Consider the following 16,847-nt stretch of genomic DNA (forward strand, 5'->3'; position numbering starts at 1 on the left):
CTTTTTGCTTGTCAATCTTTCCTAATCCTCAAATAAAAATGAATTACCTAAAATAGCTTTTTAAAATGGCCTCTGCTAAAACATTATTTATCTCAGCTTTTTATTTACAATATTGCTGTTAGGGAATATTGCTTCCAATATTGCTTTTGGAAACCACTGATTTCCAAATGCATTCTTTTATGGTTCTCTTTCTACCTTCTGAGTTATCCTTTGCCTGATCATCCTTCTTCTGGTCCCTGACCCTGACTGCACTGCCCTTTACACAAACCTTCATTTCTAATGGCATATGGGCCACTTTCCCCTGGAATAGCCATGCATCTCCAAAAACCTCTTAACATCTCACAGTATCTCTCCAAACTGCTTCTCCCATTTCCTTCCATGGTGTCATCTTCCTCTAGTGCTCTGGATCATTTTGGTCTTTTCTTTCCCTTCCTTCTCTGAAATCCAAATTAGATACTGTGCTCTACTCACTGCAAAATGACTCAGATTTGTTTCTTCCTCATTAATATAACCACCACTATAACCATCAAAATTAGCTTCTTTGTAATCTGTCACCTATATTACTTCAAGCACCTCCTAAAAGATATCCTCTTCCCCAATCAGATTTTTTTCTGCATATCATCATCAGCTTTATTTTTCTTTTTTTTTATTTATTTATTTATTTATTTATTTTTATTGATCATTCTTGGGTGTTTCTCGGAGAGGGGGATTTGGCAGGGTTACAGGACAATAGTGGAGGGAAGGTCAGCAGATAAACAAGTGAACAAAGGTCTCTGGTTTTCCTAGGCAGAGGACCCTGCGGCCTTCCGCAGTGTTTGTGTCCCTGGGTACTTGAGATTAGGGAGTGGTGATGACTCTTAAGGAGCATGCTGCCTTCAAGCATCTGTTTAACAAAGCACATCTTGCACCGCCCTTAATCCATTCAACCCTGACTGGATACAGCACATGTTTCAGAGAGCACAGGGTTGGGGGTAGGGTCACAGATCAACAGGATCCCAAGGCAGAAGAATTTTTTCTTAGTACAGAGAAAAGTCTCCCATGTCTACCTCCCTCCACACAGACGCGGCAACCATCCGACCTCTCAATCCTTTCCCCACCTTTCCCCCCCTTCCACTCCACAAAACCGCCATTGTCATCATGGCCTGCTGTCAATGAGCTGCTGGGCACACCTCCCAGACGGGGCGGCTGGCCGGGCTGAGGGGCTCCTCACTTCCCAGTAGGGGCGGCCGGGCAGAGGCGCCCCTCACCTCCCAGACGGGGCGGCTGGCCGGGCCGGGGGCTGACCCCCCCACCTCCCTCCCGGACGGAGCGGCTGGCCGGGCAGAGGGGCTCCTCACTTCCCAGTAGGGGCGGCCGGGCAGAGGCGCCCCTCACCTCCCGGACGGCGCGGCTGGCTGGGCGGGGGGCTGACCCCCCCACCTCCCTCCCGGACGGAGCGGCTGGCCGGGCAGAGGGGCTCCTCACTTCCCAGTAGGGGCGGCCGGGCAGAGGCGCCCCTCACCTCCCGGACGGGGCGGCTGGCCAGGCGGGGGGCTAACCCCCCCACCTCCCTCCCGGGCGGGGCGGCTGGCCGGGCGGGGGGGCTCCTCACTTCCCAGTAGGGGCGGCCAGGCAGAGGCGCCCCTCACCTCCCGGACAGGGCGGCTGGCCGGGCAGGGAGCCGACCCCCCCACCTCCCTCCCGGACGGGGCGGCTGGCCGGGCGGGGGGCTGACCCCCCACCTCCCTTCCGGACGGGGCGGCTGGCCGGGCAGAGGGGCTCCTCACTTCCCAGTAGGGGCGGCCGGGCAGAGGCGCCCCTCACCTCCCGGACCGGGCGGCCGACCAGGCGGGGGGCTAACCCCCGCACCTCCCTCCCGGACGGGGCGGCTGGCCGGGCGGGGGGCTGACCCCCCCACCTCCCTCCCGGACGGAGCGGCTGGCCGGGCAGAGGGGCTCCTCACTTCCCAGTAGGGGCGGCCGGGCAGAGGCGCCCCTCACCTCCCGGACAGGGCAGCTGGCCGGGCGGGGGACTGACCCCCCCACCTCCCTCCCGGACGAGGTGGCTGCCTGGCGGAGGGGCTCCTCACTTCTCGGACGGGGCGGCTGCCGGGCGGAGGGGCTCCTCACTTCTCAGACGGGGCGGTTGCCAGGCAGAGGGTCTCCTCACTTCTCAGACGGGGCGGCCGGGCAGAGACGCTCCTCACATCCCGGACGGGGCGGCAGGGCAGAGGTGCTCCCCACATCTCAGACGATGGGCGGCCGGGCAGAGACGCTCCTCACTTCCCAGATGGGATGGCAGCCGGGAAGAGGCGCTCCTCGCTTCCTAGATGGGATGGCGGCCGGGCAGAGACGCTCCTCACTTTCCAGACTGGGCAGCCAGGCAGAGGGGCTCCTCACATCCCGGATGATGGGCGGCCAGGCGGAGACGCTCCTCACTTCCCAGACGGGGTGGCGACCGGGCAGAGGCTGCAATCTCGGCACTTTGGGAGGCCAAGGCAGGCGGCTGGGAGGTGGAGGTTGTAGCGAGCCGAGATCACGCCACTGCACTCCAGTCTGGGCACCATTGAGCACTGAGTGAACGAGACTCCGTCTGCAATCCCGGCACCTCGGGAGGCCGAGGCTGGCCGATCACTCGCGGTTAGGAGCTGGAAACCAGCCCGGCCAACACAGCGAAACCCCGTCTCCACCAAAAAAATACGAAAACCAGTCAGGCGTGGCGGCGCGCGCCTGCAATCGCAGGCACTCGGCAGGCTGAGGCAGGAGAATCACAGGCAGGGAGGTTGCAGTGAGCTGAGATGGCAGCAGTACCTTCCATCTTCGGCTCGGCATCCCAGGGAGACCGTGGGGAGAGGGAGAGGGAGAGGGAGAGGGAGAGGGTGAGGGTGAGGGAGAGGGAGAGGGAGAGGGAGAGGGAGAGGGAGAGGGAGAGGGAGAGGGAGAGGGAGCAGCTTTATTTTTCTAACATGCCAACTGTATCAAGTTATTTTCTGGCTAAAGATCCTACAATCATTCCATGAAAAGCAAAAATGCAGGGCTGGTGAATCTGAATTTTCACTCCACCTATCAGCTGGCCCTATCTTACTCATCCATATGTACAACCATCACCCATGTCTACACAAATCCCATACCCTGACACCCCAAGTCCTCAGTATCACCCATGAAGATCTGACATCTCCTCAGTGACTTTCCTCAAAATGTTTTCTGACCTAGAAAGCCTTCCCTACTTTTTTTTCCAACCTAAATATGCATATTTTTGAAGGCTGGGTTTAAATCCCATCTATCTCAAAAGCTCTCTTAGAAAATTCAAAAAGGCATAAATATACATATGAACATTTATGTAAAACTTATATAAACTGCAAGAATATACATCAAGTATTATCAGTAGTTATCTCTGGAGAATCAGACCTAGAAAACATTATACTTACTAAGCCCAGTATTTCTACAAACTCATTTTTTTTTTACAAACATCTATATTCAGAAGAAAAATTAACAGAAATTAACACAATGATCTTTCCATTCCTTAAATTACTACGGTATTACTGATTGATCCCTGGATGACATTTTAATTTTTAAATAGTATCTTATATTTAAATCTTACATCCGTAATTGAAACCACTCATTCTATCCTATTGTTATCCCCTATCCCCCACCCTCCTTCGCTCAAAATCTCTGTAATACCTGGTTGATCCTGCCAGTAGGAAAAAAAGAGAAATAAAAAAATCTTAAAAAAAAAAAAAAACCTCTGTGAGTCACACTGGGGTGTAGAACTATGCTTCAGTAATCTTGAGTCTATATTTTCTGATCCTGTACCCGTCAATATATCAATGACTCTGGGCCCATTTAATCCAATGACAGATAGCATCACATGTGACACATACGTCCATCAGCATAGGTGGCCATTAGATAAGATTCAGGTTATACATAATTCCTTGTTACTTTATCCTTTTCTCTCCTACTCAAGAAAACCTACTAAAATACAAATGAGATAGATGCTATTAAAGGGATAGGATTAAATCTTTCTATAATATTTTTAAATAATTACAAATTCTGATACTTTATTGTTGGTAAATTATGGCAAAACTCACAAGTTATTTATGGTTAGTGTGGTGTCTCCACTCTGTCATCTACCTTTAAGGAGCTTTGCATAGAGTAAAATCTACATTTGCCATGGCCTCTGCATGACTGTGAAGGGAAACAAAACAGGATTTTTCTGATCCCTTCCGCAGCTTAAAAGAAAATTCTCCTTTTAGCAAGTGATTATGGAAGTCTGGATTTTCTTACTATGGGAAATTTTTCTACCAGCTAAGACTGGCTAAGACCAGAGGTTTAGAAGGTAGGGGGGAAAAGAGAACTAAATTATGCACCTACTACTGCTAGTATGGTACTACATACTGACTGTTCTACCACCAAAGGCCTGGACAGAAATGGGCACCCTTTCCCTACTATACTACACTACACTGCACTGCACTGCACTGCACTACACTACGACTATATGTTGGTAGGAAATAAGTTCTGGGCATCCCAAATTGGAATCCTGTGTAAAAACGTGACTGTGTTCTATAGTGGCAATCATGGGGCATTTTTTAACAGGTAATAGACTGACCCAGAGTCTCAAGCACATTTCAATTGTGCTTGAGACTCTGGGTCAGTCTATTACCTATTAATGGAAACCGTTTCAGGGTACCATCAACCTAGAATTGAGGTTTGGAAACAAAATCTATTACTATGTTTAATAATTATTTGCTTAATTGTAATCATTCAAGGTTTTTGATTATTTGCTTATAAGACAGAGATGAAGGTTTGAGCTAACACACAGGACTGGACTGCCAAATCAGACTCATGTGAGACAGTGTTCCTACCTAGCATTAAGCTCTACTAAATGTTACAAAGATAGAGACCATCAAATGATTCAAATGAAGCAGAGAGAGGTCTGGGACATCAAGGGCCACTGGCAACCCAGTTATTTATTTCCTTGCTGTGTGCCTACATGACCTTCTCCAATGAGCTGTGCCTTATAGATACTGGGTTCTCTTTACTATAGGTAATCCTTACCCAGGGACACACTGCTAAGGGCATTTCAGAGTTAATGTTTCTTCTTCCTAACAAACATCAGTACTCTATTTATCCTAAGTCCTGCTGACAAGGAGATTAGACTGGGCCACGTGCCTTCTTTTTCTCTCCTCCTGTCCCCCAAGGAAGTGAATGGATTGGCAGGCCAGCTACTTCCACCTCTTCCTCCTAGGGTTACTTAAGAACTTGGTGACATAACTTAGCTTATTGTTAATTCCCCCACTGTCTAGTTCTCTTGCATTAGAACTAAATCAAATCATTTCAACAAAACAGGTGCATCACAGAATCTCAGAATTAGAATAGAACCTTAAAGATTATTTAGTGCAAGCTCCTACCTAAAGCTTCTGCTGATTGTATCTACTTTTATATCTATCTGATTAAAGCTATCTTATGGTAGAATAGCCACTTTAAAAGGCCTTTCCATTGTGATAATCTTCCAATCACTGAGGATGTCTTTCTTCCATAAAATAGAAGTCTCCCCTACCTCTCTTTACCACCCCATTGGTCCTAGTCCCAATATCAGAATCAATCCAGAATAAGTCTATTCCCCCTTCCACTTAGTAGTCCTTTCACATTTCCAGGGGCATTTCAAGGCCATCATGTCCTTCTAGTTCTTAGCTTTTCTAGGCTGACATCTCCAGGTCCTTCAATTGTTTGCTGTAAGACAATAGCTACCTAATCTAATATCTCCTCTCTACAGTTAACTAGCAGCTCTCTTCCAGATACATGCAAGTTTAGGGACTTCAGATGATGATGGTCTTGGATGTGGTCTGACCGGGCAAACTACGTGTGAATTGGATACCATGCCTCCTCTAATAGAATCTAAATTTGAAAAAGCTTTCTGTTTTAGCAGATGTGATAAACTGGCATAACTGAGATGCAGTCATCTACCACCTCCAGGTCATTCTTTATCCTTATGCATCATTGAACCTAAATGCAAAACTTAACATTTATCACTATTAAGTTCCACCCATTTGTTTCAGTTTATAGTTAGGATGAAGCCTTTCTAAAAATGTAATAACATTGTCCAATATGTTATTAGTTCTCCTTCCTAACTTTGTTTCAGTTATCTCATAAGCTTGCTTTAACTTTTTTATTATGGTAAAATATATATGACATAAAATGTACCCTTTTGACAACTTTTAAGTGTACAATTCAGTGGCATTAAGTACATTCATTTTGTTATACAACCATCACCACCATCCATCTCCAGAACTTTCCATATTCCCAAATGGAAACTCTGTACCATTAAACAGTAATTCCCCATTATCCCTTCTGCCCAGCCAGGATCACACCACTGCACTCCAGCCTGGTGACAGAGCAAGACTCCATCTCAAAAAAAAAAGAAAATAAATAATAATAATACGGTGGGCTTGAAAATTGATGCATATTGAATGATTTTCAAGTTTAAATGTTTTCCAAATATATTCTAACTCATTATCTAAAGGCATGGTTTAATTGGAGATAGAAGGTGATTCACAAGGAACACACATACAAAAAAATGAAGGCTATCAATGTAGTCAGAAAGGGTGTACAAAGGATGGTAGTTTGTCCTTAAAAATTGGGGATTAAAGCATAAATGTGTTCATTTCTCTTAGAATAAGAGATCAGCTTGTCAGATTTTCCTTGATAATTAGTATCCTGCTCCAGGGGTGAAAGATGAGTATCAGGAAAAAAGGCTGTAGGATTTGTACCTCTCTATATAGACAGAAGAGGATTCATTAAGCTCTAAATTACTCTGCCAGAGAATTTCAAAACGTCAGTAAATATAGTAGAAAGATACAAAAATAGCAATCAAGACATTATATAACCTATAATACCTTAAATTCCAAAGAATCTTACTTTTCAACTATTTCTTCAGTAAGGATACATTTTAAAACTACAGGGAACTTGCTTCTATTCATCACTTTAAGTTTTACTTTGTTCTAATAACAAAATCATTTAAGAAAAAAAGCTTGCTGCAAACAGCTTAAATGGTTACATAAGTATTAAGTCAAAGTGCTTTCCAAATACAAGTTCTCATTATTGCATAAGTGATAAGAATTTCATGATCATTTACCCCCCCAAAATTATAATTATTATTATTTTTATTAGCTTTACTTGGAATAACAAAATGCACAAAATGACCTGAGAATTCACTGCATAGAAAAAAAGCTTCTTATAGTCAATGAGTAACTACTGTTAAGATTGTTAAATAACATAGGATCCTTATAGCATCTGTTAACATTCATCATTTCATCTAACTTTTCCTATTTTGTTTCCCTATGAATAGATTCACTTTAAAAGACAAATTTTAAACTATAACAATAGAACACAGACATATCAAAAAAGCAACCATCTTTATGAAAAAAATTGCAGTTGCAATATCTACCTTGAGCTTGTTGGTATATTTATGTTGAAAAACAATTGATTCTAGAGAAATCTAACAAACATACAAGGAATATAAAGTTGCTAGTTTACATATGTATGTGTAGAAATTTTAGATATATAATTTAATATGCTTTACTGCCTGAGATCTGTTGGAAGAATCCTCTATTAACCTTGGTCTTGGAATTCTGAAAAAGTCTGAGCAAGATTTCTCCACTGCTCCAACCTACTTAAATGTAATTATGTATACGTAATTGCATATGGAATTAAACAGAAAAGAAATATTTTCGCTGGCTCATACTCTTTGCTGTTAAATCATAAATGCATCTAGAAATACAGACAAATATCTATAGCTACACAATCCTGAAGGTTTTAAATGGAAATTCAAAGAATTAGGGTCATTTGTCTGTCTCAAAATCTATGAATACAAACAGACACACCAACACCAACACAGACGCACATAAAGGTATTATTTTAGTTAATACACAAGATAGCATATCACAAAAGCAATCCCTGAATGCATCTGGAGATGGTCTTTAAAAACTAAGAATTGTATGTTTAGATTTCTGTTCACCTTTACATCACTATTCCCAATCTTGTCTGCTAGTTAGGCTACAGAAAATCCTGGAACTCACCAGTACAAGGTAGTATGCATACAGGGATGCACAATGATGAATTATAAAAAATTTGTCACCAATCACTTTCCAATACAAAATTATAATGGACAAATCTGTAAGAAAGAAAAGTGAGTAAGGTATTACATAAGAAGAAAGTTGCACTGTTTTTCAAATGTATTGAACTCTTTCTCCTGCCAACTCATCACTGTCCACTCTGAGCCCACAGCACTTTGTTCATCCCTCAGTTAGTCTGATTATCTACTTTACCATAAAATCTCTGCTCCTATATGCCTGTCTCATCCACTCTCCTGTGGCTCCTCTAAGACAAGGGCCAGGTTGTGAGCATCTTTAAACCCTCAGAATCTAGCACAAGGCCTGGCATGTAGGTTGGTGCAAAAGTAACTGCGATTTTTGCCATTATTTTTAATCACAAAAACTGCAATTACTTTTGTACCAACCTAATCATATGTAATATAATATTTGTTGAAAGCATAAATGAATAACTTGTTTCCAGAGTTAAACAAAAAATATTATTGAATAGAAATAATTTTAAATAAGCTTAAGTGACTGATTTTTGTCACTACAATAATTCAAACAGAGATAAGATGGTCATAGGGAAGGTACAAAATGACCAACTCATTTATAAAACAAATCGTACAAAAAATATTTTAAAAATAAAAAAGAATGCAATTAAATACTAATTCAAAATAGTGACGCCACCAAAAACTAGAACTATTAAAAAGAAAAACAAAGAAAAAAGCTTACTTCTGCAAATTTTACAAAAACAACACAAAACCATGACTACTGGAACACATTTCAAGAACTCTTGCAAGTGAGGGACCCTAAAAGTTAAACTTCGTTAGTTTCACAGTCATTACACTTAAGAGCCTCATTAGGACAAAGAGGGACCATATCCTTGCTGATAAAAAATGTCCAGGCCTCAGTTGTTTGAGGCATCACTCGGTAACTCTGATCTTCAGTGAGAAACAGAAAACCATTTCATGAAAAGACATTTCATGTTCTACCATCATGGGAGGTATTTTTTTCCTCTGTATGCTTCCTAAATGCTATCTCTCAAATAAACCAAAAGCATAGACTATGTATTCTTTGTATAATTCCGTGAGTAGTTTACAAAGAATTAGACAATAAAACAACATCTCACATACCAGAAATGAGGTAGCCTGAGGCAATAGCAATATTCACATTTGCAAGTGATGGACCACCCCTGAAAAAAAAAAAAAGGTTCCTTTTTAAAGTATATAGATTATAGATGACCGCTACTTCTTTTTTCTATAGAGATTTAAATATAATGAAATTGCTTTCTATAGATTCTCAAATGGTAAGCTGTCATCTTCAAATAAAATTGCAAAACACACAATGACAGTTTAGCCAAACTGTGACGCATCATGTGGTACTGGTGTTAGCAGTAAGGTAACTACTGCTGTTATCTTACATAGTAAGATAGTTACAAAGTGAACTACTAGTGAAAGTAACACTAACTAAAATAGCTGAACTACAAATATTTAATAGAAAGATTTAGCACAAGTTGTGCCTTCTTTACAAATTTTGATTTGTAAATATAACCAGGAAAATTTGACCTGGAGTAAATCATGACATAAAATTCAAATCAAAAATTATGTTAAAGTTTGACAAGGCAAAACTTGAACAATGAATCAAATCTTTGTTATGAAATTTACTTCCCAAAAGAACTGGTTTTATTTTGCTGATGGTCATGTTAGTAAAATGAAAACGAAAATTTTTAAAAAGCTAGAAATTTTGTAGGTAGACTATTTAAAAACCTAGTCATGGAATTAAATTCACTAAATTAATTCTCTTTGAAAAACAGCATCCCAATGAAATGTATCAATACTGATATTATTCTTATGGGAATAATTTTATATTTATGAATAGAAAAACATCCTTGCAGTCAAATGGTGGTGGTCAAAAGAAAAGGCTAAATTGCCCTACATCCCCCGGAGCCCACAACTACCTCATCTCAGTGCAGTGCTTCTTCAAACGTGCCTGCTCTCTCAAACTAAGCTGAACTAAGCCTTCTCATATAACACCAGGAAACAGTTTGCAAAATTTCTGCCATTGGAATGACATTTAAATTTTTCTAAAAGGACCATCTTACATGTTATCCTATTACTGCTGAACACAGTTATTATTAGTGCATTAGTGCTTCAAATCCTGTGGTACTAAATTCCTATCACATGGCCATCTGTAACTCTCATTTCATCTCTTTGATATCAAATGAGTCAAACATAAATTGGAGACAAAAAAGTCTTAAGCAGATATTATCCAAGTTGACCACCCTATCTCAATAATGATTTATTTTTCTTCAGAACTGTGACTACAATAACTTGGCTTTACTCATTAACAGAGTAAAAATGTTTAAATTATCATCATATTCTCCTTGTTTGGGATAACAATTGCTACACTAAGGCAAAATAGCCTTCATTTGTGTTCAAATCTAAAATAAATCATTTAAATGCACTTTGCTGGAATGTCTGAGCACAAGCATTTTAATAAGGCATATACGATCAATATGTTTTCTGTTTTAAAGTAAGTGATGTTCTTATGAATAATTAATATCAAAACATAAATGAAATTGGCAATCTTAGAAAAAGAAACAGCTTACCAAAGTGGATCAGCTTTAGTAGCCTCATCGAATAAGAAAATGTACAGGCCAAAAATACCAACCACCAAAGAATGGCATGTGGATACTACCCTAAAATTAAACAAAATACACACAAAGATTTTAGATTCTTTGCAATAAAATTTAATTCTGACAAGACACAGAACATTCTGAACAAGTTATACCTGGAAGCATTTATATACAGGGGTGGAGTATAACGGAGAGTGTAATGCAAAATTGCCATTTCTTGCCATTTAGAAATCCAAAGGCCACAGCTTTACTTTGGAATAAAGAAGGAGGAAGATACCAAGGCCTATAATTTCCTGCTAGAGAACTGGTGAATCACTTATTGGGTAAAAGTTCTAAGACAGATAGATGCATACATGATGATGCAGCTGACAGACTTTTGTGCAGACAGATGGCAACTGGCAAGGCCACTACCCTTGGCTCCAAGCTCCAGCCCCAACAGCGTCAATGCAGGATAAGTTTCCTGCTCCAATCAGCTGGGAATGACTTCCAGATCTACTGGCTTTAACAAACTCCATATCCTTAAAACAATTTGAATGGATCATGATATGAAGATTTATTATCTTGGGAGGCTTCAGTTTTTAAAGTACGTTGACATGCACTATTGCACTTGATTCTTGTAACAAATTTGTAAGAAAACAAGGGTAGCTATTATTAGTCCCTCTTTATCATTATTATGAAAACATTTCTAAATAGAAAAATTGAGGACCATAAATTTATACGGAAAATTTGTTTTTAAAAGAAACACCCAAGTGAAAGCACAATGTTCTCAGGATCCAGGTCAAGTTTTCTTGTATAGAAGGAATAAGTTTAACATAAAAACCATAAGTTTCTATGAATATATCTTGTTAATAAATTTAATGATGTGACTAATTCCCAAGCTCTATGTTACTTAGAGAACTATACTTAGGATACTGTGTATTCATCCATACAATAAAGTTTTTTTACCCAACAATTTCAGATTTCTCACATCTTTATTGAGAAGTTCACAAGTAATGAAACTTCTTTTCATTAGGATAAAAAATGAGAGGTACAGCAAAGTTTTCTCTCTAAAAATTACTGGTGTGCAATAAATTTTTCTCTACAATATGATCCCAAATCTTTAAAAGTAAGTAAAATATATCAACTAATATTAGGTTTGGTATCAGAAAATTTCATTGTAACTTTAGAAACCAATATACTTGACCTAATAGTGTGTTACAAAACAGATGTATCATGCTAAATCAAGCCATATTTTAAATAAGCAAAGATTCTCACCAATTTAAAGGCATTGACCAAGTATCATTTATAATACCTAAGAATCATTTTGAAATGTGAATAATTAATCCAATTTATCTGGTTTACAAGTCTATAATTTTCATGCCAAGCACACCTTGAGCACAGGATAAAAATGTAAATTCCTTGGCCAGGCTTGGTGGCTCACACCTGTAATCCCAGCACTTTGGGAGGCCAAGGTGGGCGGGTCACCTGAGGTCAGGAGTTTGAGACCAGCCTGGTCAACATGGTGAAATTCCATCTCTACCAAAAATACAAAAATTAGCTGGGTATGGTGGTACACACCTGTAATCCCAGCTACTCAGGAGGCTGAGGCACAAGAATCACTTGAACCTGGGAGGCAAAGGTTTCAGTGAGCGGAGATTGCACCACTGTACTCCAGCCTGGGCAACAGAGCGAGACTCTGTTTCAAAAAAAAAAAATTATAGTCCTTGATATAAAATAAAATACTCCATCTAAATGGTCATACAGCCCACTCTCTATTGCTATTCAAAAATTATATAAAATTAAAAAATATATAATCTCTCTTACAAACTTGTTTTACTGTTTGGTAACCATAGTCAGAAAGCTCCCTTTTGAAAAACCTAACTTTTTATTTCTGACACTCACGCTTCAGATTCACTTCTCTTTTGAGATGTTATGTGGTAAATGGAAAGCATTCTAAGCCCTCAACTGATGGAAATGGTGTACGATTCAGTAAAGAAAAGTTAAATATTACTTGGTCCAATCAAATATCTCCCTCTGTAATGAGGAGGAAAAACAAATACCCTGCCCTCACTCATACACTATTCTGTATTAAAAGTCTATACTATAGTTTCAGAAACTTCTGTTAATAAAAATTTTATATTTTATTATTTAAAATCAGATTCCTAGCAAAGGAAAATTTAGATTCCTTAGTATCTAAAAAGAAATTCCAAGATATTACCCAAGATAAAATATTTCAATTTTTTTCAAAGAGGGTGGAAAAGAAATGTCTGTGCATATAAAGGGATAGCACTCTAAGGAAATGATTAATGACCATTTTAGAATAGCAATTTTAAGTTACTAATCACAAGTAGTGTAAATACTGCCAACAGAAATTATATAACTCAGAGCTAAATTTTAGAGAAACATTTAAAAATTAGTAGTATTTCAACACAATAAGACTTTCAATGTGATAGGTAAGAAAGTGAATATAAGTAATTAAGAAAATTTTTTTACATTATAAGATGTAACACCTGTAAGTATATACATTTTCAGAAAAAGTAACAATTCAGTACAACAATTTCTCACTTTTAATTAAACTGTTGTCTCTCAAGTGGGCATTTCCAGTGATTTTTTTTCCTCCATTTCTTTTTATACTAGATGGCTCAGACCACTCATTGTTTAGAGACTCTTTCCTGATCACTAGAAAGAATTATGTGTGTTTACCTGTATGTTTCAAACTGGAGGCTGAATTTTAAGACATTTATACATATTTTACTCAAAATACAGCCTCCCTGTCCTACTTTGCACTCTCCACCTCACAGCTTAAGTCCTTTGTAAAAAAAGCTGGAGTGAGAAGCAGGAGCAAACTTGAGAGAAAGAGAAAACACCACTGAATACCTAAATGAATTTTATATAATCCCAGACTCCTTTTTCAAATAGAAACTCAGTTTCCCAAATGGTATTTCCTGTGTCATAGAATGGCAGTGATAAGACTAGATAATGCAAAATATTTTTCAATTTCATTTCATTTTCATCTTGGCTTCCATCTCTCTGTACCCTTTCCTATTTCTCTGACTTGCAGCTACCTAACATTCAAATGCCTTTACCTATCCTAACCACAGGAAAGAGGAAATGAAAATAGTTCAACATTTAATCAGAGAATGTATGTACCCCCTTCTCTTTCCTACCATTCCATCTATCTTCATATGTTAGAAAAGATTTTTTAAAGTAATGGTATCTCTAGTATAACGCATTTGAACAATATTTTTGTGCTAGTCTTAAGACAAAATAATCATACTGCTTATTTTTTGAAAATATGTGGAGAAATAATTCTTGCTTTTTGGGTGAAAAGAACTTTGACATGTATGAACCCGAAACATCACTGTAAAGTACAAAAAAAAAACAACTACAGTCTTATTAAATTCACAGTCTGAATCATAAAAGTAGATGCCTGCAAAACAATTTGGTTCAAAGGGAATTTCAAATCAAATATGACCATTCTCAAATAAATACTCAGACACTGATAGAATTTCTTGAATTTTAAAAGGAAATTCCAATGAAAGATAATTATAGCAAACTTTAGAGACTTGCTGAATCCATTTTATGGTTAGTATTAACTTCAACTAAATAGCAACAACAAAAAATATGGCCACGGCTGCTCTGACTCACTGAGGTTTACAAATGCACAGCGATGTTTGGGGACATAAAATGCTCTAAAGCACGTGAAGAAGTCATCAGAGCCATTTTGTGTTTGAAATCTTGTGAGATTAATAAGTTGTACACACACAAAAAAATTGCAACCAACTTTTTAAAACTCTGGCAGGGTGCAGTGGCTCACGCCTGTAATCCCAGCACTTTGGGAGGGCAAGGTGGGTGGATCACCTGAGGTCAGGAGTTTGAGACCAGCCTGGCCAACCTAGTGAAACCCTGTCTCTACTAAAAACACAAAAATTAGCTTGGCATGGTGGCGCATGCCTGTAATCCCAGCTACTCAGGAAGCTGAGGCAGGAGAATCACTGGAACCTGGGAGGCAGAGTTTGCAGCTAGCCAAGATTTCACCACTGCACTCCAGCCTGGGCGACAGAACGAGACTCTGTCTCAAAAAAATAAATAAACAAATAAAAATAAAAATAAAAAATAAAACTCCAACAGATTTCTATATCAATAGATGTCTAATTCTTTCTCTTTACTTTTCTGTTTAAAAAAAAAAACTAAAAAGAAATTTTTACTTTAAAATTATATAACAAAATAATAAATGCTGGAGGGCTCTAAATTATAATGCAAAGTTCATTAAAAGATTCATATGCACTGACTGTACACTTTGTTCCCTGATGTGTAGAGTCTAACTGCCCCAGGTCTGGCTAAGTTGGCCAATGCTGTATGGTATAAGCTACTCAAAAGTACAACTAATTTTTTCTTCCATCTTTGTTTCCAAAGAATATGTTTGTTATAAATATTTCAAAGAAGAACACGAAAGTACTAGTATTCATCCACAGTCAGCTGGAGTCCACTTCATCTTCACACACTTCCTCAGAAACTTAAGTAAATTTCTCCTAACATCTTTCAATATATGAATTCTTAAACTTTTTTTTGCATGAGATCATCTACTTGTTTTTCCTTTTATTCCTAAGATCAAATAAAAATTTGGCCTTACATTAGATCCTAAATGAAATACTTTTTTGAAATATTTTAAATAATTTTATCTCATAAACTAGTTTCTTGTCATCAATTACATTTTCATATGCTTTACCTTGAGTTCCATTCAATCTTCTTTTTGAAGCTGAGACTACTGAAACCTGGAGAAACTTTTGCTGAAAACCAGTAACTTACAAAGTAGAAAAGAAGCTGAAAGGTGAAAAAGCTGGTACAGGTAACACTGATGAGCAGTTTTGTGTTGATCTCCATATTTCTTCAACCTGTTAAGATAGATGACAGCTATAAATTGTTATCTCATAATAAACCTAGAGTAATTTTTTTATTTTAAGAAATATGTCTTGTAATTTTAGTAATTTTTAAAATTTAGAACAAATGTAGGAATATAAAGAAACTATAAGAATTTTTGACCTTTTGTATATTTCTTCACCTTTACCATCTATTTGTCATGTATCTTATGTCTGTTTTATCTTAAAGATCTCAATATTAGAGGTGTCATTTATAATTTTAACATCATGATATTCAAAATTATCTAAGTCTTAACATTAACAGAGAATTTCAAGTACTATAAGTAAAAACTATTCTTCTAATAATATTTCAATTAAATTTAGGACAAATCACTTGATTTCTTCATCCCTCAATTTCTCATCTATGATATGAAAGAGTTGGTTACATAATTTCTAAGAAACAATCAAGCCAAAAATCATAGAACTAACACCGCCTGTAATAACAAAACAAAAAATAACTCCATAATTAAAAAACTAATTTTGCAGCAGGACAAACAACATTTAAAACAAAATTAAAATCTTAAGAAGAACACAGTCTTAGCAAAGAGCCACTGCACTGTTGAGGCAAGACAATAGGGTCTGGAGGCAGGGAACCTAAGGCCGATTCATACTGACTTCCTAGAACTAAATCAAACAGAAAAGCCCAACTTTACACACCTAACTAACAAAATAACTGGAGGTTACTAGCTTTGAAAACCCCTCCCTCACTTTTCTGAGTGGCAAATGGAAAACTGAAAGTACCTCTGATTGGTTGCTTTCTGCAACCAATCAGATGTTTACATAGGAGTATAACTTTATAACTTCGTTTCAGCCTCTGATTGGTTGCTTTCCCCAACCAATCTGACTGACTGCCAGCCAAGTCTTCCTTTGCACAGAAATGTAACTTCCCCTCCCCCCCGCCACGCCCCCAACCCCGCCTCCAGATGGAGTCTTGCTGTGTCCCCCAGGCTAGAGTGCAGTGGTGCGATAGATCTCAGCTCACTGCAACCTCCGCCTCCCGGGTTCAAGCAATTCTGCTGCCTCATCATCCCGAGTGGCTGGGATTACAGGCACGCACCACCACACTCGGCTAATTTTTGTATTTTTAGTAGAGACGGGGTTTCACCATGTTGGCCAGACTGGTCTTGAACTCCTGACCTCGTGATCTGCCCACCTCAGCCTCCTAAAGTGCTGGGATTATAGGCGTGAGGCACCACAACCGGCCTAGATTGTGGGCCACTACTTCATTTCCATGGGGTGTACAACA

The 16,847-nt window shown here is 39.0% G+C and overlaps 1 protein-coding gene across 3 annotated transcripts in view; it reads right to left on the minus strand.

The window, feature by feature from the left end:
* TLCD4 (TLC domain containing 4) overlaps positions 1-16,847 on the minus strand; it is an 82,822-nt gene that overhangs the window by 40,331 nt on the left and 25,644 nt on the right. For all 3 annotated transcript variants that reach the window (XM_055373263.2, XM_031015740.3, XM_019033072.3), the window contains exons 2-5: positions 15,412-15,577; positions 10,677-10,766; positions 9,202-9,260; positions 8,054-8,148 (exon numbers count right to left, since the gene is read on the minus strand). In XM_055373263.2, the coding sequence (XP_055229238.2) occupies positions 8,054-8,148; positions 9,202-9,260; positions 10,677-10,766; positions 15,412-15,566 (399 nt within the window). In that variant the 5' untranslated portion in view covers positions 15,567-15,577. The remainder of the gene's footprint in view (positions 1-8,053; positions 8,149-9,201; positions 9,261-10,676; positions 10,767-15,411; positions 15,578-16,847) is intronic.

This window comes from Gorilla gorilla, chromosome 1 (assembly GCF_029281585.2).
Source record: "Gorilla gorilla gorilla isolate KB3781 chromosome 1, NHGRI_mGorGor1-v2.1_pri, whole genome shotgun sequence".
NCBI lineage: Eukaryota > Metazoa > Chordata > Mammalia > Primates > Hominidae > Gorilla > Gorilla gorilla.